We start from the raw sequence: 26,680 nt of genomic DNA, 5'->3' as shown, positions 1-26,680 counted from the left end.
AGTTGAATGAGTTTTGACAATTGTATTCACCAATGTAAACACAGCCTGAAACAAGATAGAGAACATTTCCATTACCCCCGTTCCTTTCCCAGTCATCTTTCTACTCACCCTCAATGTGAACAGTTTCTGATTTCTAACACCATAGATTAGTTTTGTGTGCTTTTGGACTTCATGAAATTTGAATCATATAAATAGAATATAGTATGTATACTTTAGTGTAATGTTTTGAGATTCATCCGTGGTTTGCATTTATCAGTTATTCGTTACTTTTTTGTCAATGTAGTATTCCATTATATGAATATAAAATATTTTCTTTATACATTCTCCAGTTGATGCACATTTGAGTTGTTTTACTTATTATGATTAAGGATGCTATGTACCTTTTTGGGGGACTGCGTCCTGTGGCTTGCGGGATCTCAGTTCCCCGACCAGGGATTGAACCCAGGTCATAGCAGTGAAAGCGCCAAGTCCTAACCACTAGACCACCAGGGAACTCCCAACTATGTACTTTCAAGTACAAGCCTTTTTGTGGATATATGACTTCCTTTTTCTTGGGGAAATACTTAGAAGTGGAATTGCTGGGTCATAGCATAGATGCATGTTTAAATTTATAAGAAACTATCGTACCAAACAGTTGTCTAAAATGAGAAAACTGTTTACACTCCCACCAGCAGTGGTTGAGTGTTGCAGTTGCTCCACATCGTTATAAACATTTGATAGAATCAGTCTTTTTCATTTTATCTACTTTAGTATATGTGTAGTAGTAACTCACTGAGGTTTTAATTTGCATTTCCCTGGTAAGTAATGATGTTTTTCATCTTTTCACATGCTTATTAGCCATCCTTATGTCTTTTTTGTTAAGTGTTTGTTCAAATGTTTTATACAATTTCAACTGGAATGTTTGCTTTTTTATTGCTGATTTTTAGAGGTTCTTGATATACATATTCTAAACACAAGTCTTTTGTCACACCTATGCATTGCAAATATTATCTCCCAATGTGTGGTATGGCTATTTGTTTTCTTAATATCTTCTTCTTCTTTCTTTTTTAAATTAATTTATTTATTTTGCCTGTGCCGGGTCTTAGTTGTGGCACTCAGGATCTTCTTCATAGAGGCATGCAGGATCCTCCAGCTGCGGCATGTGGATCTTCTAGTTGCGGCATGCGGGTTTCCTACTTGTGGTATGCCGACTCTTAGTTGCGGCATGCACGCGGGATCTAGTTCCCTGACAGGGGATTGAACCCAGGCCCCCCACATCGGGAGTGCAGAGTCCTACCCACTGGACCACCAGGGAAGTCCCAATGATATCTTCTTTTTAAGGTGTGGTTTACATAAAATAAAATGCACAGGTCCTAACTGTTTAGCGTCAAGAGTTGTGACAAAAATACTCACATAACCACCACCTAAAGCAAAATACAGAACAACTATATCACACCTTATTCTTTTTGCAGTCAATGCCTCCTACCAGAGGCAACCACTATATGACTTCTGTTAACAGAGATTAGTTTTATTTGTATTCGAATTTTATGAAAATGAAATATAATATATAGGTAAGCAAATTGTATAGTATGTATTCCTTTGTACCTGGCCTCTTTCATTTGACAATGTTTTTGAGATTCATCAGTGTTATACATGTATTTTTAATTCATTCCTTTTCTGTATAGCCTTATTGAGATATAGCTAACATCCCTTAAAATCCATCCATTCTGAGTAGTTCATTCCTTTTAAATTGCTGAGTAGTTGTCTGTTGTATGAATATGCCACGATTTCTTTATCCATTCTCCAGTTGATACAATTTGAGCTGTTGACAGATTTTAATATTTCTATGAACACTTTTGTACAAATGTTTTTTGGACAAATGTTTTCATTTTTTTCAGGTAAATACCTGTGAATGCTGGTAGTTCATAGAGGGTAGTTCATATAAGGAAAACCTGCAAAACAGTTGTTCAAAGCAATGATTGAGGGTTTCAGTTGTTACATGTTCTCACCAATGACGGGTTTGTCATCTCTTATTTTAGCTGTTCTAAGGGGTGTAGAGTAGTATTTCATTGTGTTTTTGATTTTCATTTTCCTGATGAGTAATGACTGAGCATCTTTTCATGTGCTTTTTGGCCACTTATATATCTTCTTTGATTGCCTGTTCAAGACTCCTGTTTACTTTTTTTTTTTTTAAGATTTAATTTTATTGGGCTTCCCTGGTGGCGCAGTGGTTGAGAGTCTGCCTGCCAATGAAGGGGACACGGGTTCGAGCCTTGGTCTGGGAAGATCCCACATGCCGCGGAGCAACTAAGCCCGTGAGCCACAATTACTGAGCCTGCGCGTCTGGAGCCTGTGCTCCGCAGCAAGAGAGGCCGCGACGGTGAGAGGCCCGCGCACCGCGATGAAGAGTGGCCCCCGCTCGCCGCAACTAGAGAAAGCCAACGCACAGAAACGAAGACCCAACACAGCCAAAAATATATAAATAAATAAATAAAAATTAAAAAAAAAAAATGACTCAGATTTAAAAAAAAAAAAAAAAGATTTAATTTTATTTATTTTTGGCTGCATTGCGTCTTCGTTGCTGCGCGCGGGCTTTCTCTAGTTGTGGCGAGCAGGGACTATTCTTTGTTGCGGTGCACGGGCTTCTCATTGCGGTGGCTTCTCTTGTTGCAGAGCTCGGGCTCTAGGCACGTGGGCTTCCGTAGTTGCAGCACGTGGGCTCAGTAGTTGTGGCACGCTGGCTCTAGAGCACAGCTTAGTAGTTGTGGCACATGGACTTAGTTACTCTGCAGCATGTGGGATCTTCCCGGACCAGGGATCAAACCCATGTCCCCTGCATTGGCAGGCGGATTCTTAACCACCGTGCCACCAGGGAAGTCCCTTAATGGTGTCTTTTGATGAGCAGAAATATTTAAATTTGATAAAGTCCAGCTTATCAATATTTTCTTTTATGGCTAGTGTTTTCTATGATGTAAGAAATTTTTGCCTACCCCAAGGTTGCAAAGATATTCTTCTATGTATTTTTCTAGAAGTTTTAGAATAGTAATGTTTGATTGATTTAGATCTAGTGTCAAATTAATTTTTGCATATGGCGTGGAATAAAGGTTGAGGCTCATTGTTTCCCCCAATCAGATATTGTTATTCTATCACCACTGATTTGACACCAGGAGTGTGTGTGTGTGTGTGTGTGTGTGTCTTTTGGGGGTGGGACCAAAAGTTGAATACAAATAGTAACAAAGGAACCTAATTATATTACAAATGAATAAAATAACCACACTGGAGAGGGAAGAGAAGGAAAGAACTAACCTAAATAACTTTAGAAAAGAGTATTTTGACTATATACTATAAGGCCCCAAACAAAAAGAACAGTGCACAAATATTGTACTCTAGTTAATAAATTTGTGTTTCACAGGAGCATGTGTTAGTAATTCTGACACTTAATTATACGTATATTCTAGGGTTGAGCAAATATATAATTTTTATTAGATTTAGGTATATATATGTGCATATGTGTATACAATTATATATATCCTAGTTCTGTCTGCTGAGACACTCCAGTAGCAGTGAACACACCTAGTGCCCAGATCTTGACTTCTAAATACTGTTCTTCAATAAAAGATAACAGAGCTCCTTGGAGAAATGGCTGATTCTGGGGCTGGTGCAGGGAAAGTGGATGATGAGCCTGAAACATCTTGTTGTGAAAGTAAGGAAGTCCTTTAAAAAAATGTTGAAAGACACAGATAGCAACTAGAAGGAGCTCCTAATGCTCAAATCTGAGACAATAGGAGCAACAAAACAAATAATGATGGTAATGCAGTATAATGCATAAATAAAAATGAGTATCTATGACTCATACATATAAATGAATAATTGAAAAAATAAGTAAATGTGGAAGACACAGCTCTTTCTTGCAGTAGAGCTCCATTTAATAAATGTAGAAGGAATGATGGAAAAAGAAACTCATCGTTTGCCATCACACTAATAATTGGTGCAGGCAAGCATCATTGAAGGATGCTAAAACTAAACAGGATATTTGCATAGTGTCTCCCCACGGATACTTATTTATTACAAAAGGAAAAGAGTAATTTTACAGAGGAGAAATCTTAGTAAATCGGTCAAAGTGAACATTTTCAGTAATGGAAGAAATTGACATAATTTACCACCTGACAGGATACAATGAGAAGAACAAAGTTATTTCTCTGGTAGTCCGGCCAAAAATACATGACCTGAATCTAAACATGAGGAAGTATCAGGAAAACAAAATCTGGGGCACTATACAAAACAACTGGCCTGCAATATTCAAAAGAGTCAAGGCCCTGGAAGTCAAGGAGAGACGGAAGAACTTTTCCATGTTGAAAGAGAAGGAGGGAGGTGAAAACTAAGTAAAACATGTGATCCTGTACTAGAGTGTTTTGCTATTAAAGACATACTGGGACAGACTTCCCTGGTGGTGCGGTGGTTAAGAATCTGCCTGCCAATGCAAGGGACACGGGTTCGATCCCTGGTCCGGGAAGATCCCACATGCCGCAGAGCAACTAAGCCTGTGTGCCACAACTACTGAGCCTGCGCTCTAGAGCCCGTGAGCCACAACTACTGAGCCCACGTGCAACAACTACTGAAGCCAGCGTGCCTAGAGCCCACACTCCACAACAAGAGAAGCCACTGCAATGAGAAGCCCGCGCACCGCAACAAAGAGTAGTCCCCACTCGCCACAACTAGGGAAAGCCTGTGCGCAGCAACAAAGACCCAACACAGCCAAAAATAAATAAATAAAAAAAAATTTTTTTTTAAATCAAGATTAAAAACAAATGAAGATTTAAAAACAAATCAATAGAGGTTGGTGATACCAAGTGTTGGTGAAGATATAGAGGAACTGGAACTCTCACACACTGATGGCAGAACTACAAAATAGTACAACAACTTTGAAAAATGGTTATCAGTTTTTTAAAAAAATTACCATGAAATCCAGCCATTTCACTCTTAGGTATTTACCCTAAGGTAAATGGAAAAAAAGTGTCCACTATAAAGATTTGTACACAAATGTTCATGTGAGCTTTATTTTTAATGGCCCAAACTGGGAAAAATCCAAATGTCCATCAGCAGGTGAATGGATAAACAAATTATGGCATATTTACACAATGGAATACTACTTGGCAACAAAAATGAATAAAATATTGATACATGATACATCATGACTGAATCTCAAAATAATTATGATAAATGACAAAATGAGTATAATCTATATAATTCTATTTATACAAAATTCTAGAAAGTGCAAACTAATGTACAGTGACCAAAAGCAAATCAATGATTGCATAGGGATGACAAAGGTATGAAAGGGTTAAAGGAAGGTGCAATGGAAAACCTTTGGGGACAATGTATTTCTATATATTAGCAACAAACAACTGAAAAGTGAAAGAAAGAAAGCAGTATCATATACAATAACATCACAAAAATACCTAAGAACGTTACTGTAATGCAAGACCTCTTCCCTGAAAACTATAAAACATTTCTGATAAAAATTAAAGATTTGAATAAATGGAAAGAGAAACACATGCATAGATTTGAATTTTCAATATTGTTGTTATCTATTCTGCCCAAATAGATGTATACATTCAATGCAAACCCTATAAAATCTCAGCGATCTTTTTCAAAGAAATTGACAAATCAATTGTAAAATTCATATGGAAATGCAAATGACCTAGATTATACAACATACTATTTTAAAAGGACAAAGTTGGAGGACTTAACATTAGCTGATAAAGCTATCAAGACAGTGTGGTATTGGCTTAAAGATAACATGAACAAATAGAATAGAACAGACAGTTCAGAAATACACCCACAGCATATATGGTCAATTGATTATCAAGCAAGGTGCCATGTAAATTTATTGGGGAAAGACAATCTTTTTGCAAATGATCCTGGAATGATTAGATACCCTTATGAAGAAAAAAGGTAAACCTCAACTCCTACCTCACTCCATGAACAAAAATTGATGTGAGATGTAACATAGATCCTCAAACAAATGCTCAAACCATGAAGCATCTAGAAGAAAGCATAGGACAATATTTTCATAATCTTAGACTTGGTAAGTATTTCATAGAAAGAACAGATTAAATTGCTAGCCATAAAAAAAAAAAAAAAAAGACATACTGGGCCAATTGGAAGCACTTGAATGAGGTCTGTGGATTACATGGTAGTAATATATTAATGTTAATTTCCTGCTTTTGATTATTGTATTGAGGTTGAGTAAGAAAATTACATTTGGCAAAAACTAATTGTCAACACCGAGTGTTGGTGAGGATGTGGAGCAATGGGTTCTTTTATATGCTACCAGTGGGCATGTACATTGGGACAACCACTTTGGAAAATCTGGTATTACCTGCTAAAGTTGTAGATGGGCACACACTATGTCCAAGTGTTCCTCTCCTTAGTGTTTACCCTAGAGAACATCTTGCACATGGACTTCGGGAGATAAGTAGTATAAGAATGTTTCTAGCAGTGTTGTTTGTTATAGCAAAAACTGGAAGCAAATCAGAAGTCCTTCAACAACAGAATGGATAAACAGTGATATATTTAATACACACACACACACACACACGCACACACAGTTTTTACTTTTTAAAAAAATATATTTATTTATTTATTTAGCGTGAGCCAAGTCTTAGTTGCGGCATGCGGGATCTTCATTGCAGCATGCAAGCTCTTAGTTGTGGCATACCTGTGGGATCTATTTCCCTGACCAGGGATCGAACCTGGGCCCCCTGCATTGGGAGCACAGAGTCTCAGCCACTGGACCACCAGGCAAGTCCCACACACACAGTTTTTAAATGAATGAACTACAACTCCATGCATCAACATCAGTAAATCTCACCAACATCTTATTAATGTTTTTTTTTAAACATTGATTGCAACGTGATTTTTTTTTTTTTTTTTGGCTGCATTGGGTCTTCGTGGCTACATGTGGGCTTTCTCTAGTTGCGGCGAGCGGGGCTACTCTTCGTTGAGGTGCGCAGGCTTCTCATTGTGGTGGCTTCTCTTATTGAAGAGCATGGGCTCTAGGCGCGTGGGCTTCAGTAGTTGTGGTGCTCGGGCTTCGCTGCTCTGCGGCATGTGGGATCTTCTTGGACCAGGGATCGAACCCGTGTCCCCTGCACTGGCAGGTGGATTCTTAACTACTGTGCCACCAGGGAAGCCCCTCACCAACATCCTTCATCAAAAAAGCAAGTCACAGTATGATTTCACATGTGTAAGTTAAAAACATGCAAAACTATATCTTGAAATATACAATATAAGATTAAATTATAAAGAAAGACAGGAATAACAAACACAAAGTTCAGTATAGCAGCTCTATCTGCTGGGAATGTGATCAGAGAGCGTACCTGGAGCTTCAGTGGCACTAGTAATGTTGAGGTTCTTAAGTTAATTGGATTCAAGGGAGTCTATTTTATTACTATTCTTTAAATATGCTAATTATATTTTTACCAGTATTACATTTTCATAATAAAAATATTTTAACCAAAAAAGCAATTCTTACAAGTTGAGAGTGGGGTGGAAATGGATATTATTCTTGAAAGTCAGTAGAAGAAGTGCAGGACTCTTCCAGAACATCCCTACAGATGATTATCCACTTTCTGTTTCATTTTTTATTTTTAATTTGTATGTATATTTTTATTGTGAAACATTTTAGAAATATTAAAATGTTTAGAAGGAAATCCCTGGCGGCCCAGTGGTTAAGACTTTGCGCTTCCATTGCAGGGGGCACAGGTTCGATCCCTGGTTGGGGAACTAAGATCCCGCAAGCGGCACAGCCAAAAAAAAAAAAAGAGAGAGAGAGAGAATAACATAATAATCACTTATGTGCCCATGACCTCATGTAAAAGTTTACAAAAATAGTTGAAGCCCCTGTGTAACTTTCCCAATTAGATTCCCCTTCCTGCATCCCCAGTAACCACGGTTCTGAAATTTATATCTGGCGTGTCCATTCTTGTCTTCCTAACTCTATGCATGCACCCTTAAAGTTTGTATTGTACTGTTTGGCATGTTTGGCATTTTACATAAAAGGTATCATTCAGTACATATCCTCCTGCAACTTATTTTTCCCCAGTTTTTTTATTTTTTAAATCTTTGTCCATGTTGATATGGCAGGATTCTTTACATCCAGTTTTAATTTATGTTTCCAATGCTCCAAAATTAAAAAAAAAAAACTTTTTGTTAGGGGAAATTTCAAATATATATGAGTAGATGGAGTATCATTTTGATACATGCATAATGATCCCCCATGTACTCATCACCCAGATTTAACAATTATCAACTCATGGCCAATTCTGTTTCATCTATTCCCCCACTTATTTCCTCCCCTCTTGTATTAATTTGGAGCAAATCCTAGACATCAGTATAATTCTTTCCTAAATATTTCAATGTGTATATCTAAAAGCTAAGTCCTCTTTTTATAAAGACATAATTACGTCTTTACAACAGTTATTAAGGTTTTTTTTAATATATAAATTTATTTTATTTTTGGCTGTGTTGGGTCTTCATTGCTGCACGGGCTTTCTCTAGTTGTGGCGAGCGGGAGCTACTCTTCGTTGTGGTGCGCGGGCTTCTCATTGTAGTGGCTTCTCTTGTTGCGGAGCACGGGCTCTAGGCGCACGGGCTTCAGTAGTGGTGGCTCGTGAGCTCTAAAGCGCAGGCTCAGTAGTTGTGGCTCACGGGCCTAGTTGCTCCGCGGCATGTGGGATCTTCCCAGACCAGGGCTTGAATCCGTGTCCCCTGCACTGGCAGGCGGACTGTTAACCACTGCGCCACCAGGGAAGCCCCATTAAGTTTCTTAATGTTATCAATAACCAATCAGTGTTCACATTCCGTATTTCTCCTGTTTTTACATTTTGTTTGAATCAGGCCTCTCTTTTAAATTTTTTTTTTTAATGAAAGCTTCTTTCTTTCTTTCTTTCTTTATTTATTTATTCATTTTTGGCTCTGTTGGGTCTTCGTTTCTGTGCGTGGGCTTTCTCTAGTTGTGGCAAGCGGGGGCCACTCTTCATCGCGGTGCGCGGGCCTTTCAGTATCGCGGCCTCTTGTTGCGGAGCACAGGCTCCAGACGCGCAGGCTCAGTAGTTGTGGCTCACGGGCTTAGTTGCTCCGCGGCATGTGGGATCTTCCCAGACCAGGGCTCGAACCCGTGTCCCCTGCATTGGCAGGCAGATTCTCAACCACTGCGCCACCAGGGAAGCCCTCTTTTAATTTTTTTAACTGCTGATGGGCTGCCCTGTGCAAGGGTAGCCCATCTTGAGTGAAGTTCTATTGAAAATGTGTGGGGCTGAAGATCTCACTCTGAGTGAAGGGCAGCTCACTCACTCCACTGATGGGCTCAGAATCTAGACTTCGTCAGGTGGCTTGTGGAAACCAGCAGCCATTTCCACAGATGCCTGGTTTGTTCATCACTGATAATCATTTAACTCTGTGATAATGTTGTTTTTTGTCCCTTTTATAGACCTGTGTAAAGAACTCCTGTAACATATCTTTCTTCTTAGCACCCTATTAGATGGTTATGCAGTTACTCTATATTTACCATATCAAGGAAAGATATAAATAATACTTTTCTGTTTACTAATAATCCATGCTAAACAAATACTTCCATCCTCCTGCCATCCTTGTTCTTCCTTGAAACTGAAGGAAGGGTGTGGGATGAGATGAAAGAGTGAGGTGATGGCCAAATGAGATAATGTACCTGGAAGTAGATTGTAACCCATCAGGTGCTATCTGTACACAGGTTGTTTTAACAGAACAAGCAGCCTCCTCTCTCAAACATTTTACTTTCATACTCACTGTAATCCCAGCTTCTCCTTAGTTTACCTGTCTTATATTCAGGCTCTCATCCATCATTTGGGATACTGCAGTCTAGTATCCTCTGCCAGGTCCATGGTGCAGTCTTGAAAGTGCTGCTCTCATTTTTGGCATAGTGGTGCTTATGTGACAATTTGAATATTTTACTCTTTTTTGGGTAAAAATGAAAATTATTTGCAGTGGAAAAATGAGATTGCTGATGCTAGTGATTAGAAGCCTCACTCCTCACACACACACAAAAAAGAAGCCTCACTCTCATGAATGTGATCGCATTAAGACAAAGATGAGCTCCTTAGGGGTGCTAAGAGGGTGCTAATTAATCTTAAGCCTCATCTGGACTCTTACATGCCAGATGTCACATGTCAGATGACATACTCAGTTGTGAAGGAAAGGAAAAAAAGAAAGAATATCTATAAGTGCTGGAAATATATTGTTGGACACTGTGATTAAAATGTGAGACGTAATTAGGGATTTTATAATGTTTTTAGCTTTCTGGGAATGAACTGTCCTTAAAACATTTAAACAAAATGTATGTTTGACCATACACCTGACTTTTGAATATGTTTTCAGAAACACGAAACTGCCTGTAGTTGAATAGGCTTCCTTTCCCACAGTTACCCACAGAGCTAGAACTCTGGAGATAGAGGGAGAAAACCAGCCTAGCTCTGCTCCTGGTCGTAGGACTCAGGCAGTCTAGGAAAGGGGGGTGGTGAGCTCCGCCTGGGACAAGAAGCCACTCCTCTTTTGCTGGCAGGCCAGAGCAATTATTTCATGAGACGCCATCTTGATGACATGTGCCCAGTTTACATGTCCCCAATATGCTGTCCAGCTGCATTGTTTCCTGCTGTAGTAGGCGCTGTAAGAGTCATCTTCTGGTATTTGGGTGAGGCAGGGACCTGAGCGAGACTCACTTCAAGTCATGTTGACACTGAGAACCTGGCACTGACATAAAGCATCATTTAGTACAAGCAGAGGACTCTTTCTGCAGCTAAAACTCAGTGGGAGTCACTGACCTCATGGACTTGACAATCTATAGGGATAGAGGATGCAGCATGGATATGCAGCCTTCACCATCTGTTCTGCTCTCGAATTACAAACACACCACGAATACACATCACAACTGCATCATCAGGAAAAGGAGGCTAAATGTGCTTCTAGCCCTGTACCGTATTTTAGGTCCAACGCTTTGTGCATTTATTTTGGAAAAAGCTTTGGGGACAGAGGAAGTCATAGTTTGATCATATCGTTTGAATCTGACAACATCACTGATACAACTTTTCCCTTGATAGTCCCCTAAATTCAGCTATGTTCAATTGTATTTCACTGTATTTGCTCTCAAGAGGTAAATTCTGCTTGGTAGTAGGGGAAATGGTCATGGTCCTTGGGTTAAAATCCAGCTCATACTTTGAGATTATTCTGTACAAGAGGACCTCAGGGAAACAGAGTATCACAGTAATGATAATGAGCCACAGCTTTATTCAACAATCATTGTATTTGAGTGAATTGTATTGAGTTGCCAATGTCTGTTTACTAACTAGATTGTGAACACTTGTATGGCAAAGAACCAAGTTTTCTTCATCTTTTCTTCCCTATGGCACTTAGTACATGGCAGGGATTCAGTAAAGTAAAGCAGAGAAGATATGTATCTAAATAATAATAATTATGTAAGGCAGAAAGTAGTGCAGAGAAAGAGGTATGAATGATCTATGGGATCCTAGAAGGAGAGATGAGACTGGGGGAACTAAAAATGCTTCACGGGGTAGTGTTTTTTGACAGATAGATGGACCTTAACAGACTGAAATAAGGGCTATCATATATTGGATGTTTATTATGTGCTGGGCACTGTGCTAAGCATTTTGCTTGCGTAATCCAACAGAATCCTCCAAGCAACTCTATGAGAAAAGCACTATCATTATCCCCATTTTAGAGCTGAAGAAATTGTGGCTCAGGCAGATTAAGTGATTTTATCAAAGCCACACAGCTGGAAGGTGACAGAGTCAGGATTGGATCTAGTCTGACATGATGGGTATGCTCTTAAACACTGGGCTATACTGTTCTTTTTTTTTTTTAATTAAAAAAATTTTTTAAAATTTATTTATTTTTGGCTGTGACTGTTCCTTTTTCTAGGAAGTAAAATAAGTCGTTTAGGGTTTGGAAAAACATGGACCATGTTCTAAAAATATTTACTAGTTGATGTGGCTGGAGAATAGAATATGTGGAGATTGGAGAACAGTGGGAGATAAGGTTGTTCCAATAAGTCAGGGACACATCTCAGAGAACTTGGAATGCTATCCTAAGGAATCAGGGATTTTTGGAAGGTGATGGAAGCATTAAATGCCTATTATTGAAGCGGCACGATTAGATATGTGCTTTAGGAAGACAACTCGATGTGAAGGGGCAGGATGAGAAGCAGAAAAACCAGTCAGGTGGCTCTTGCAGTAGTGGTGCAGGAGTGAAAAGGCATGCAGAGCCCCAAGAATATGTGATTTCCTCTTGCAAGCCTAGTTGAGATTGTTTCATTTTAAGAAAAACAAAAACATGTTTAAAAATCTAGACTCAGAAAGAACATAGGGACTTCCCTGGTGGCACAGCAGTTAGGACTTGCGCTCCCAATGCAGGGGGCCGGGGTTTGATCCCTGGTCAGGCAACTAGATCCCACATGCATGCCGCAACCAAGAGTTCACCTGCCACAACTAAGGAGCCCATGTGCCACAACTAAAGGAGCCCATGAGCCACAACTAAGGAGCATGCCTGCTGTAACTAAGACCCAGCACAACCAAATAAATAAATAAATAAAAATAAATAAATATTAAAAAAAAATAATAATAATTAAAAAAGCCCTTTAAAAAAAGAACATAATTTAGGAAATAATTTTTAGCTTTACAAAATGTGTTCCCTTTGAGATCTTTTAAAATAGGATTTGGTTTACAGAATTTTTTGCATATCTTGGGGAACTATGTAAACCAACCTGTATTTTTTTTTGAATTTTTGAATTTTATTTATTTTTTATACAGCAGGTTCTTATTAGTTATCTATTTTATACATATTAGTGTATACATGTCATTCCAATCTCCCAATTCATCACACCACCACCACCGCCCCCTGCCACTTTCCCCACTTGGTGTCCATACGTTTGTTCTCTACATCTGTGTCTCTATTTCTGCCCTGCAAACCGGTTCAGCTGTACCATTTTTCTAGATTCCACATATATGCGTTAATATATGACATTTTTTAAAATTTATTTTTTATACAGCAGGTCCTTTTTAGTTATCCATTTTATACATATTAATATACTGTATTTGTTTTTCTCTTTCTGACTTACTTCACTCTGTATAACAGTCTCTAGATCCATCCACGTCTCTACAAATGACCCAGTTTCGTTCCCTTTTATGGCTCAGTAATATTCCATTATTTATATGTACCACATCGTCTTTATCCATTCGTCTGTTGATGGGTATTTAGGTTGCTTCCATGACCTGGCTATTGTAATTAGTGCTGCAGTGAACTCTGGGGTGATGTGTCTTTTTGAATTATGGTTTTCTCTGGGTATATGCCCAGTAGTGGGATTGCTGCGTCATATGGTAATTCTATTTTTAGTTTTTTAAGGAACCTCCATACTGATCTCCATAGTGGTGGTATCAATTTACATTCCCACCAACAGTGCAAGAGGGTTCCCTTTTCTCCACACCCTCTTCAGCATTTCTTATTTGTAGATTTTCTGATGATGCCCATTCTAACTGGTGTGAGGTGATACCTCATTGTAGTTTTGATTTGCATTTCTCTAATAATTAGTGATGTTGAGCAGCTTTTCATGTGCTTCTTGGCCATCTGTATGTCTTCTTTGGAGAAATGTCTATTTAGGTCTTCTGCCCATTTTTTGATTGGGTTGTTTGTTTTTTTTAGTATTGAGCTGCATGAGCTGTTTATATATTTTGGAGATTAATCCTTTGTCTGTTGATTCATTTGCAAATATTTTCTCCCATTCTGAGGGTTGTCTTTTCATCTTGTTTGTAGTTTCCTTTGCTTTGCAAAAGCTTTTAAGTTTCATTAGGTCCCATTTGTTTATTTTTGTTTTTATTTCCGTTACTGTAACAGGTGGATCAAAAAAGATCTTGCTGTGATTTATGTCAAAGAGTGTTCTTCCTGTTTTCTTCTAAGAGTTTTATAGTGTCCGGTCTTACATTTAGGTCTTTAATCCATTTTGAGTTTATTTTTGTGTATGGTGTTAGGGAGAGTTCTAATATCATTCTTTTACATGTAGATGTCCAGTTTTCCCAGAACCATTTATTGAAGACACCGTCTTTTCTCCATTGTATATCCTTGCCTCCTTTGTCATAGATTAGTTGACCATAGGTGCGTGGGTTTATCTCTGGGCTTTCTATCCTATTCCATTGATCTATATTTCTGTTTTTGTGCCAGTACCATATTGTCTTGATTACTGTAGCTTTGTCATATAGTCTGAAGTCAGGGAGTCTGATTCCTCCAGCTCCGTTTTTTTCCCTCAAGACTGCTTTGGCTATCTAGAGTCTTTTGTGTCTGCTTACAAATTTTAAGATTTTTTGTTCCAGTTCTGTTAAAAAATGTCACTGGTAATTTGATAGGGATTGCACTGAATCTATAGAATGCTTTGGGTAGTATAGTCATTTTCACAATGTTGATTCTTCCAATGCAAGAATATGGTATATCTCTCCATCTGTTTGTGTCATCTTTGACTTCTTTCATCAGTGTCTTATAGTTTTCTGAGTACAGGTCTTTTACCTCCTTAGGTAGGTTTATTCCCAGGTATTTTATTCTTTTTGTTGCAATGATGGATGGGATTGTTTCCTTAATTTATCTTTCTGACCTTTCGTTGTTAGTGTATAGGAATGCAAGAGATTTCTGTGCATTAATTTTGTATTCTGCAACTTTACCAAATTCACTGATCAGCTCTAGTAGTTTTCTGGTGGCATCTTTAGGATTCTCTATGTATAGTATCATGTCATCTGCAAACAGTGACAGTTTTACTTCTTCTTTTCCAATTTGTATTCCTTCTATTTCTTTTTCTTCTCTGATTGCCGTGGCTGGGACTTGCAAAACTATGTTGAATGATAGTGGTGAGAGTGGACATCCTTGTCTTGTTCCTGATCTTAGAGGAAATGCTTTCAGTTTTTCACCATTGAGAATGATGTTTGCTGTGGGTTTGTCATACATGGCCTTTATTATGTTGAGGTAGGTTCCCTCTATGCCCACTTTCTAGAGACTTTTTATCATAAATGGGTGTTGAATTTTGTCAAAAGCTTTTTCTGCATCTATTGAGATGATCATATGGTTTTTATCCTTCAGTTTGTTAATATGGTGTATCACATTGATTGATTTGCGTATATTGAAGAATCCTTGCATCCCTGGGAGAAATCCCACTTGATCATGGTGTATGATCCTTTTAATGTACTGTTGGATTCTCTTTGCTAGTATTTTGTTGAGGATTTTTGCATCTATATTCATCAGTGATATTGGTCTGTAATTTTCTTTTTTTGTAGTATCTTTTTCTGGTTTTGGTATTAGGGTGATGCTGGCCTCATAATTGAGTTTGGGGGTGTTCCTTCCTCTGCAATTTTTTGGAAGAGTTTGAGAAGGATGGGTGTTATCTCTTCTCTAAATGTTTGATAGAATTCACCTGTGAAGCCATCTGGTCCTGGACTTTTGTTTGTTGGAAGATTTTTAATCACAGTTTCAATTTCATTACTTGTGACTGGTCTGTTCATACTTTCTATTTCTTCCTGGTTCAGTCTTGGAAGGTTATACCTTTCTAAGAATTTGTCCATTTCTTCGTGGTTGTCCATTTTATTGGCATAGAGTTGCTTGTAGTAGTCTCTTAGGATGCTTTGTATTTCTGCAGTGTCTGTTGTAACTTCTCCTTTTTCACTTATAATTTTATTGATTTGAGTCCTCTCCCTCTTTTTCTTGATGATTCTGGCTAAATGTTTATCAATTTTGTTTATCTTCTCAAAAACCAGCTTTTAGTTTTATTGATCTTTGCTATTGTTTTCTTTGTTTCTATTTCATTTATTTCTGCTCTGATCTTTATGATTTCTTTCCTTCTACTAACTTTGGGTTTTGTTTGTTCTTCTTTCTCTAGTTCCTTTAGGTGTAAGGTTAGATTGATTATTTGAGATTTTTCTTGTTTCTTTCTTTTTTTTAACATCTTTATTGGAGTATAATTGCTTTACAATGGTGTGTTAGTTTCTGCTTTATAACAAAGTGAATCAGCTATACATATATCCCCATATCTCCTCCCTCTTGCGTCTCCCTCCCATCCTCCCTATCCCACCCCTCTAGGTGGTCTCAAAGCACCGGGTTGATTTCCCTATGCTTTGTGGCTGCTTCCCACTAGCTATCTATATTACATTTGGTAGTGTATATATGTCCATGGCACTCTCTCACTTCGTCCCATCTTACCCTTCCCCCTCCCTGTGTACTCAAGCCCATTCTCTACGTCTGTGTCTTTATTCCTGTCCTGCCCCTCGGTTCTTCAGAATCTTTTTTTTTTTTTTTTTAGATTCCATATATATATATTTTAGCATACAGTATTTGTTTTTCTCTTTCTGACTTACTTCACTCTATGACAGACTCTAGGTCCATCCACCTCACTACAAATAACTCAATTTCGTTTCTTTTTATGGCTGAGCAATATTCCATTGTATATGTGTGCCACATCTTCTTTATCCATTCTTCTGTCAATGGACACTTACGTTGCTTTCATGTCCTGGCTATTGTAAATAGAGCTGCAATGAACATTGTGGTACATGACTCTTTTTGAATTATGTTTTTCTCAGGGTATATGCCCAGTAGTTGGATTGCTGGGTCGTATGGTAGTTCTATTTTTAGTTTTTTAAGGAACCGCCATACTGTTCTCCATAGTGGCTGTATCAATTTATATTCCCACCAACAGTGCAAGAGGGTTCCCTTTTCTCCACACCCTCTCCAGCATTTCTTGTTTGTAGATTTTTTTGATGATGGCCATTCTCACTGGTGTGAGGTGATACCTCACTGTAGTTTTGATTTGCATTTCTCTAATGATTAGTGATGTTGAGCATCCTTTCATGTGTTTGTTGGCAATCTGTATATCTTCTTTGGAGAAATGTCTATTTAGGTCTTCTGCCCATTTTTGGATTGGGTGGCTTGTTTTTTTGATATTGAGCTGCATGAGCTGCTTGTAAATTTTGGAGATTAATCCTTTGTCAGTTGCTTCATTTGCAGATATTTTCTCCTGTTCTGAGGGTTGTCTTTTCGTCTTGTTTATGTTTTCCTTTGCTATGCAAAAGCTTTTAAGTTTCATTAGGTCCCATTTGTTTATTTTTGTTTTTATTTCCATTTCTCTAGGAGGTGGGTCAAAAAGGATCTTGCTGTGATTTATGTCATAGTATGTTCTGCCTATGTTTTCCTCTAAGAGTTTTATAGTGTCTGGCCTTATATTAAGGCCTTATATTTAATCCATTTTGAGTTTATTTTCATGTATGGTGTTAGGGAGTGTTCTAATTTCATTCTTTTACATGTAGCTGTCCAGTTTTCCCAGCACCATTTATTGAAGAGGCTGTCTTTTCTCCATTGTATGTTTTTGCCTCCTTTATCAAAAATAAGGTGACCATATGTGCGTGGGTTTATCTCTGGGCTTTCTATCCTGTTCCATTGATCTATATTTCTGTTTTTGTGCCAGTACCATACTGTCTTGATTACTGTAGCTTTGTAATATAGTCTGAAGTCAGGGAGCCTGATTCCTCCAGCTCCGTTTTTCTTTCTCAAGATTGCTTTGGCTATTTGGGGTCTTTTGTGTTTCCATACAAATTGTGAAATTTTTTGTTCTAGTTCTGTGAAAAATGCCATTGGTACTTTGATAGGGATTGCACTGAATCTATAGATTGCTTTGGGTAGTATAGTCATTTTCACAATATTGATTCTTCCAGTCCAAGAACATGGTATATCTCTCCATCTGTTTGTATCATCTTTAATTTCTTTCATCAGTGTCTTATAGTTTTCTGCATACAGGTCTTTTGTCTCCTTAGATAGTTTTATTCCTAGGTATTTTATTCTTTTTGTTGCAGTGGTAAATGGGAGTGTTTCCTTAATTTCTCTTTCAGATTTTTCATCATTATTGTATAGGAATGCAAGAGATTTCTGTGCATTAATTTTGCATCCTGCTACTTTACCAAATTGATTGAATAGCTCAAGTTGTCTTCTGGTCGAGTCTTTAGGATTCTCTATGTAAAGTATCATGTCATCTGCAAACAGTGACAGCTTTACTTCTTCTTTTCCAATTTGGATTCCTTTCATTTCTTTTTCTTCTCTGATTGCTGTGGCTAAAACTTCCAAAACTATGTTGAATAATAGTGGTGACAGTGGACAACCTTGTCTTGTTACTGATCTTAGAGGAAATGGTTTCAGATTTCACCATTGAGAATGATGTTGGCTGTGGGTTTGTCATATATGGCCTTTATTATGTTGAGGTAAGTTCTCTCTATGCCTACTTTCTGGAGAGTTTTTATCATAAATGGGTGTTGAATTTTGTCAAAAGGTTTTTCTGCATCTGTTGAGATGATCATGTGGTTTTTCTCCTTCAGTTTGTTAATATGGTGTATCACATTGATTGATTTGCATATACTGAAAAATTCTTGCATTCCTGGGATAAACCCCACTTGATCATGGTGTATGATCCTTTTAATGTGCTGTTGGAGTCTGTTTGCTAGTATTTTGTTGAGGATTTTTGCATCCGTGTTCATCAGTGATATTGGCCTGTAGTGTTCTTTCTTTGTGACATCTTTGGGTTTTGTATCAGGGTGATGTTGGCCTCGTAGAATGAGTTTGGGAGTGTTCCTTCCTCTGCTATATTTTGGAAGAGTTTGAGAAGGATAGGTGTCAGCTCTTCTCTAAATGTTTGATAGAATTCACCTATGAAGCCATCTGGTCCTGGGCTTTTGTTTGTTGGAAGATTTTTAATTACAGTCTGAATTTCAGTGTTTGTGATTGGTCTGTTTATATTTTCTATTTCTTCCTGGTTCAGTCTCTGAAGGTTGTGCTTTTCTAAGAATTTGTCCATTTCTTCCAGGTTGTCCATTTTATTGGCATATAGTTGCTTGTAGTAATCTCTCATGATCCTTTTTATTTCTGCAGTGTCAGTTGTTACTTCTCCTTTTTCATTTCTAATTCTATTGATTTGAGTCTTCTCCCTGTTTTTCTGATGAGTCTGGCTAATGGTTTATCCATTTTGTTTATCTTCTCAAAGAGCCAGCTTTTAGTTTTATTGATCTTTGTTATTGTTTCCTTCATTTCTTTTTCATTTGTTTCTGATCTGATCTTTCTGATTTCTTTCCTTCTGCTAACTTTGGTTTTTTTTTGTACTTTCTCTAATTGCTTTAGGTGTAAGTTTAGGTTGTTTATTTGAGATGTTTCTTATTTCTTGAGTTAGGCTTGTATTGCTATAAATTTCCCTCTTAGAACTGCTTTTGCTGCATCCCATAGGTTTTGGATCATTGTGTTTTCATTCTAATTTGTCTCTAGGTATTTTTTGATTTCCTCTTTGATTTCTTCAGTGATCTCTTGGTTATTTAGTAACGTATTGTTTAGCCTCCATGTGTTTGTTTTTTTTTACGTTTTTTTCCCTGTAATTGATTTCTAATCTCATAGTGATGATTGTGGTCGGAAAAGATGCTTGATAGGATTTCAATTTTCTTAATATACTGAGGCTTGATTTGTGACCCAAGATGTGATCTATCCTGGAGAATGTTCCATGTGCACTTGAGGAGAAAGCATAATCTTCTGTTTTTGGATGCAATGTCCTATAAATATCAATTAAATCTATCTGGTCTATTATGTCATTTAAAGCTTGTGTTTCCTTATTAATTTTCTGTCTGGAGGATCTATCCATTGGTGTAAGTGAGGTGTTAAAGTTCCCCACTATTAATTGTGTTACTGTCGATTTCCTCTTGTACAGCTGTTAGCTGTTGCCTTATGTATTGAGGTGCTCTTATGTTGGGTGCATATATATTTATAATTGTTATATCTTCTTCTTGGATTGATCCCTTGATCATCATGTAGTGTCCTTCCTTGTCTCTTGTAATGTTCTTTATTTTAAAGTCTATTTTATCTGATATGAGTATTGCTACTCCAGCTTTCTTTTGATTTCCGTTAGCATGGAATATCTTTCTCCATCCCCTCACTTTCAGTCTGTATGTGTCCCTAGGTCTGAAGTGGGTCTCTTGTAGACAGCATATATATGGGTCTTGTTTTTGTATCCATTCAGTGAGTCTGTGTCTTTTGGTTGGAGCATTTAATCCATTCACGTTTAAGGTAATTATCAATATGTATGTTCCTATTACCATTTTCTTAATTGTTTTGGGTTTGTTTTTGTAGGTCCTTTTCTTCTCTTGTGTTTCCCACTTAGAGAAGTTCCTTTAGCATTTGTTGTAGAGCTGGTTTGGTGGTGCTGAATTCTCTTAGCTTTTGCTTCTCTGTAAAGCTTTTGATTCCTCCATCAAATCTGAATGAGATCCTTGCCGGGTAGAGTAATCTTCATTATAGGTTCTTCCTTTACATCACTTAAAATATATCATGCCACTCCCTTCTGGCCTGTAGAGTTTCTGCTGAGAAATCAGCTGTTAATCTTATGGGAGTTCCCTTTATGTTATTTGTTGTTTTTCCCTTGTTGTTTTCAATAATTTTTCTTTGTCTTTAATTTTTGTCAGTTTGGTTACTGTGTGTCTCGGTATGTTTCTCCTTGGGTTTATCCTGCTGGGACTTTCTGTGCTTCCTGGACTTGGGTGGCTATTTCCTTTCCCATGTTAGGGAATTTTTCGACTCTAATCTCTTCAAATATTTTCTTGGGTTCTCGCTCTCTCTTCTCCTTCTGGGACCCCTATAATGTGAATGTTGTTACGTTTAATGTTGTCCCAGAGGTCTCTTAGGCTGTCTTCATTTCTTTTCATTCTTTTCTCTTTATTCTGTTCCGCGGCAGTGAATTCCACCATTCTGTCTTCCAGGTCACTTATCCGTTCTTCTGCCTCAGTTATTCTGCTATTGATTCCTTCTAGTGTATTTTTCATTTCATTTATTGTATTGTTCATCTCTGTTTGTTTGTTCTTTAATTCTTCTCGGTGTTCTTTAATTCTTCTAGGTCTTTGTTAAACATTTCTTGCATCTTCTCGATCTTTGCCTCCATTCTTTTTCTGAGATCCTGGATCATCTTCACTATCATTATTCTGAATTCTTTTTCTGGAAGGTTGCCTATCTCCACTTCATTTAGTTGTTTTTTGGGGTTTTATCTTGTTCCTTCATCTGGTACATAGTCCTCTGCCTTTTCATTTTGTCTATCTTTCTGTGAATGTGTAAACCAACCTGTATTTATGTAACATTCTTAAAGGAACATTTGTCAATCAGTCATTACAAAGGAATATAGGGAATATGTATATATCTCTTAAAACAAACCCCCATTTTTTACATGACTCTGCTTTCTCTTCTAACCCTTATGAATGCCACTAAATATTATTATATCTCCAATAAGTTCCTGAAATATTTCCAAAGAAATAGAAACCAGTAGAATTAGGCATTGGAAAACTCTCAGACTGTTGCTTCTGGGCTGTGCTCTGGATCTACAAGTAATTCCGTGGCTTAAGATGCTTGCTCACATTCCTGAGCTGTATGTGTAGTTCTGAGGCAATGTGTGACACAGTGACATGGGCTGATTACACCGTCTCCACTTGTCCAAAGGGAATCACACATGAGAAGGCAGGCTCTCTCATCTTCCTTTCAGGGGGATTTCATCCCATAATTCCCCACCCAGAAGTGCTGAGTAAACAAATAACAACAATTAGGTTGACTGTGAGACCTCGTAACCCACTTTCTGGGTCTTATCAGCAAAGCTAGAAGTATGTCCTATTTAACCACAGAACCTGTGGCAATGACTATTTCACATCTCTATGGCTGTGGGGATATTTCACCTCTCTCCACGAGTCAACATTTTTTATTTGCTTCCTAAAAGATAATCACCTGGATAGTATGGAATTATTAATTTCAAATGTGGGAAGAATTACATTAAAATGAGTTTTTGTCTTTTAGAGATACATAATGAATATTTATTGATAAAACTGTACGATGCCTAGAATTTGCTTCAAAATGGCACAGGATGGGGGAAGTCAGTGGTGGGGTATAGATAAAATAATAATGGCCATGAGTTGATGATTGTCGAAGCTGGATACTGGGTGCACGGGGAATCATACTATTCACTATATGTTAGTGAATAATTATTAGCTTTATAAAAGGTCTACTCTTTATATGTTTTAAATTATACATAATTTTAAAATGAGCACTCTTTAGGTAGAGGGCAGAATTAGCAATGTTTAGATTTGGGGTTGAGTATTGTAGTGAAAAAGGAGAAATGCTGATGAATTGGTTCTAGAAAAATGTGCAAGTCCAGTAATTTCTCTTTGTAATGCATTATACACTATTCTGTCCATCACCTGCCTCCAAGGCTACACTAACTCTGTAGAGCTATGATTAATGTCCTATGCATTTGCCTGTGCCTTTTATCTGTATTCCTAGAGTTTTTTCACCTTTGCCTTGTCTCTTTCATTAGATTAGTAATCTCATCATGTCAGGACATTCCATGTAATCAGCCCCTCACTCCATAGCGCTGAGTACTATGATTTTCCAAGAATGATAAAATTTAAAAAGATAAAATAGGAGATTAAACAATGTAAGCCAATATTTTTCAAAAGACTTGCAAAGGGATGGTGATTATCTAAATGTTGGTTTATGTGTCAGAAACAGCTGAGTTCACGTAGTCACCAACAGTGATTCTCTTTGAAGCTAAGGGGAATACATTATACTTTTTCTTCCTGTAAAACAGAAATAATTTAGTCTCAGAATGGAGAAGGGAGAGGAGGGGAAAAGGAGGGAAACAGGGATGAGAATGGCAGCAATGTTCTCCAGTCACCCAGTGGTTTTTCCAAAATTCATTCCTAAGTGGTAGGGACAATGGACCTGTCCCCAGGTGGCTGTGCCCACAACCCTGGGTCTTGTTCCTTATTGGTGTGTCTCCAACACAGCTTTAACTCTTCTGAGTAGGTGAAATTGCTTCCAGAAATCTTCTGTAGCAACTGCAGCCTCTTTTCCTCTTTAAGCATAGAGTTCTAGAAAATTTTACTGCTGTGAAAGGCCATAGCATTATTTTTAAGGTTATCCAAAGACCCTGAATGTGCAGGGTCTTGCACCAGGTATATACAGCAGGGCTGATACCAGAAGCCAGGTCTTAGTTCTACCGGCCAACTTCCCACGTCCACCTAGGTCCTAGAGATCTACCTTGGAGGTTTGTTTTGAAAATTTTATTCTGATAGGATTCAAGGGATAGATTGAGTGCCCCATTTAAGAACTATAATCTCTAGTTCTGGCTTTCAAAAGGAAGTTTGAGGAGGGTGACTTACCTCTTAAGCAATGTGCTAAGATGACGGAGTGAACTGCTGTGGGGAAGTAGTGATGTCGTCAGCCCTTTCTGGCTTCCACACTGAAACTGCAAGTCTCAGTTAGGAAGTAAAGGGGGAAGTGAAGCAGATTCATCATTGCTTAAGGAGCCTGGTATGTGCAGCTAGGATTTCCTAGCTGTTGGCTGAAGCAGCAGGGGGAAACTTTCTCATACACTTGCTGGGCCCCAGCTGAGAAGGGCTGGGGAGCTGCTGGCTCTTAGGATGGACCTGCTCATATGTGTTCTCCAAGGAACTCATTAGGAACTGCTGTGATCTCATTTTTTCTGTGTATGACATTGTTCAATACCTCCAGGAAGTTTTCTTTAGGAGAAACCTTTTATAGCAGCTCTACATGGATAATTGGTAAATATGGCTGTGATACAACAGGTAAAATTCGATTATTTGAAAGTTTCTTCCACTAAATGGACATTAACTTTTAAGATTCCCCTTTCCTTGGCCCCCTTAAAAGTGGTTAAGAAAATGAATAGTGAATAGGCCCATGCTCCAGGGGTTCCAGAGAGCAGACAGAGCAGGTAGTCTGAGCTCTTGGAATCCTAGCCAGGCTCTCAGCCCTCCTTTATCCTCTAGGAATAGGTTCTTGGTCAATTGTTAAGAATGAAAAATCCAGCTTGCCTAGAGCATCTAGCCACTCTGCAGAAGTGTTACCAGATTTGAAAGGCACCTTGGCCTTCCCCTGCTTGCAGACAGGCATGCCTCGAGTCTAGACTATGCAAGGTCTCCTGCTCTTTCTGTTCCTTGAAGGGCTCTGAAATGAGATGACATTCCCATCTTCCTGCCCATGGCCTAGTCCAGCCTGTGTTTCCTCTTTTGTGAAATACTTCATCAGGAGCCAAATTAAATCTCCCTTGTGTTAATTTGAGCCCATTTCTTCTTCTTTTTTTAAAAAAAATTTATTTATTTATTTATTTATTTTTTGGCTGCATTGGGTCTTTGTTGCTGTGTGCGGGCTTTCTCTAGTTGCGGTGAGCAGGGGCTACTCTTCGATGTGGTGTGTGGGCTTCTCATTGTGGTGGCTTCTCTTGTTATGGAGCACGGGCTCTAGGCACGTGGGCTTCAGTAGTTGTGGCTCTTGGGCTCTAGAGCACAGGCTCAGTAGTTGTGGCGCATGGGCTTATTTGCTCTGCAGTATGTGGGATCCTCCCGGACCAGGGCTCAAACCCGTGTCCCCTGCAATGGCAGGGGATTCTTAACCACTGTGCTACCACGGAAGTCCCCAGCCCATTTCTTCTTGATTAGTCATCTGAGATGACACAATAACTTCTTTTTTTTAAAAAATTTATTTTATTGAAGTATAGTTGACTTACAGTGTTGTGTAGTTTCTGCTGTACAGCAAAGTGATTCAGTTATACATATATATTTTTTTTCATATTCTTTTCCATTATGGTTTATCACAGGATATTGAATATAGTTCCCTGTGCTACACAGTAGGACCTTGTTGTTTATCCATTCTATATATAATAGTTTGCATCTGCTAATCCCAAACTCCCAATTCATTCCTCCCCTACCCCCCTCCCCCTTGCCAACCACAAATCTGTCTCTATGTCTGTGAGTCTGTTTCTGTTCCATGGAAGTTCATTTATGTCATATTTTAGATTCCACATATAAGTGATATCATATATGTATAATATCTGTCTTTATCTTTCTGACTTCATTTAGTATGATACTCTCTAGGTCCATCAATGTTGCTGCAAATGGCATTTTTTCATTCTTTTCTGTGGCTGAGTAGTATTCCATTGTTTATATGTACCACATCTTTATCTATTCATCTGTCAATGGACATTTAGGTTGCTACCATGTCTTGGCTATTGTGAATAGTGCTGCTATGAACATAGGGATGCATGTATCTTTCCAAATTATAGTTTTGTCTGGATATATGTCCAGGAGTAGGATTGCTGGATCATATGGCAACTCTATTTTTAGTTTTTTTGAGGAACCTCCATACTGTTTTCCATAGTGGCTGGACCAACTTACATTCCCACCAACAGGAATTGGAGGATTCCCTTTTCTCTACACCCTCTTCAGCAATTGTTATTTGTAGACTTTTTAATGATGGCCATTCTGACCTATGTGAGGTGGTACCTCGTTGTAGTTTTGATTTGCATTTTTCTAATAATTAGTGATGATGAGCATCTTTTCATGTGTCTATTGGCCATCTGTGTGTCTTCCTTGGAGAAATGTCTATTTAGGTCTTCTGCCCAGTTTTTGTTGGTTTTTTTTCCCTAATTAATTAATTAATTAATTTTTGGCTATGTTGGGTCTTTGCTGCTGTGCGGGGGCTTTCTCTAGTTGTGGCAAGCAGGGGCTACTCTTCATTGCGGTGCATGGGCTTCTCATTGTGGTGGCTTCTCTTGTTGCGGAGCACAGGTTCTAAGCACGCGGGCATCAGTAGTTGTGGCTCACAGGCTCTAGAGCGCAGGCTCAGTACTTGTGGCGCATGGGCTTCGTTGCTCCGCAGCATGTGGGATCTTCCCAGACCAGGGCTTGAACCCATGTCCCCTGCATTGGCAGGCGGATTCTTAACCACTGTGCCACCAGGGAAGCCCTGACCCAGACCTCTTTAAAGTGAACATCAATAAGCCAAAGATATGAGTTAGTAACTCCTAGAATATAAGGTTGGAGAGCTATCCAAGAGACACTGAGGCAACAGGCAGGCTCCAGGGCACTGAGGTGGCAGTGTGTCACAGGTTTGAGGTATGGAAGGGGATGAAGCATGCTGGAACCATTTGAGAAGGATAACTGTGTTCAGCCCAAGTATACAGTGCTCGAGCAATATGGCACTACTCGGTCACATTAAGTATACACATATCCTATGATGAGATTTCTGCAGTCTGTTAACACCCTCCCCTTCCTGCAGCAGTCAGGAGTGATGTTCAAAAGAGTGGAAACCTGGTGGAAGTGAGGATGGGGGAAATGATTTTTGGCAGAGCCACCTCCTACAGTTGTGCAGATTGTGTCCTGAGCAAGGCTCCTACTGAGGGGGCCAGTAGGGGCTGAAACCAAGCCTGAGCTCCACCTTGCCAAGCCTTGTGCAAGGACTGTGTCCTCCAGGAGGAAGAGGTGCCTTTTCTGATGCATAAAAAGACACCACATGGATGAGAAATTGTCTAAAAAGATTGCCACTTGGGTCCAAAATTGGACACACATGAGGCTGCTCATGGCAGCATTGTTTTGGGTGGCACCGGGAGTGCCCATTACTGGGGAGCAGAGAGGCCACATGCCATGTGTACATGGTGGAGTCCTCTGCAGCAGTCAGGAATGGTGGACTGGAGTGCACATGGCAGTGTGGTTAGGTCTTAAAAACAAAGTGCGCAGTGGAAAAAGTAAGACCCAGTGAGATCTATATCACA

The 26,680-nt window shown here is 38.7% G+C and overlaps 1 protein-coding gene across 8 annotated transcripts in view; it reads left to right on the top strand.

Annotated features, from left to right (window-relative positions):
- Positions 1-26,680, top strand: part of LOC137759541 (serine/threonine-protein phosphatase 2A catalytic subunit alpha isoform) — a 133,296-nt gene that overhangs the window by 76,416 nt on the left and 30,200 nt on the right. The window contains exon 12 of one of the 8 annotated variants that reach the window (XM_068535893.1): positions 2,175-2,245. The exons of the other annotated variants lie outside the window; for them this stretch is intronic. Coding sequence (XP_068391994.1) covers positions 2,175-2,180 — 6 coding nt within the window. The 3' untranslated portion in view covers positions 2,181-2,245. Of the gene's footprint in view, positions 1-2,174; positions 2,246-26,680 lie in introns of those variants that run through there. 8 annotated transcript variants of the gene reach the window in all.

The sequence above is a fragment of the Eschrichtius robustus genome, chromosome 2 (assembly GCF_028021215.1).
Source record: "Eschrichtius robustus isolate mEscRob2 chromosome 2, mEscRob2.pri, whole genome shotgun sequence".
NCBI classification, from domain to species: Eukaryota; Metazoa; Chordata; class Mammalia; order Artiodactyla; family Eschrichtiidae; genus Eschrichtius; species Eschrichtius robustus.
The sequence above is the reverse complement of the archived record's forward strand: the minus strand, read 5'-3'. Positions and strand labels throughout refer to the sequence as shown.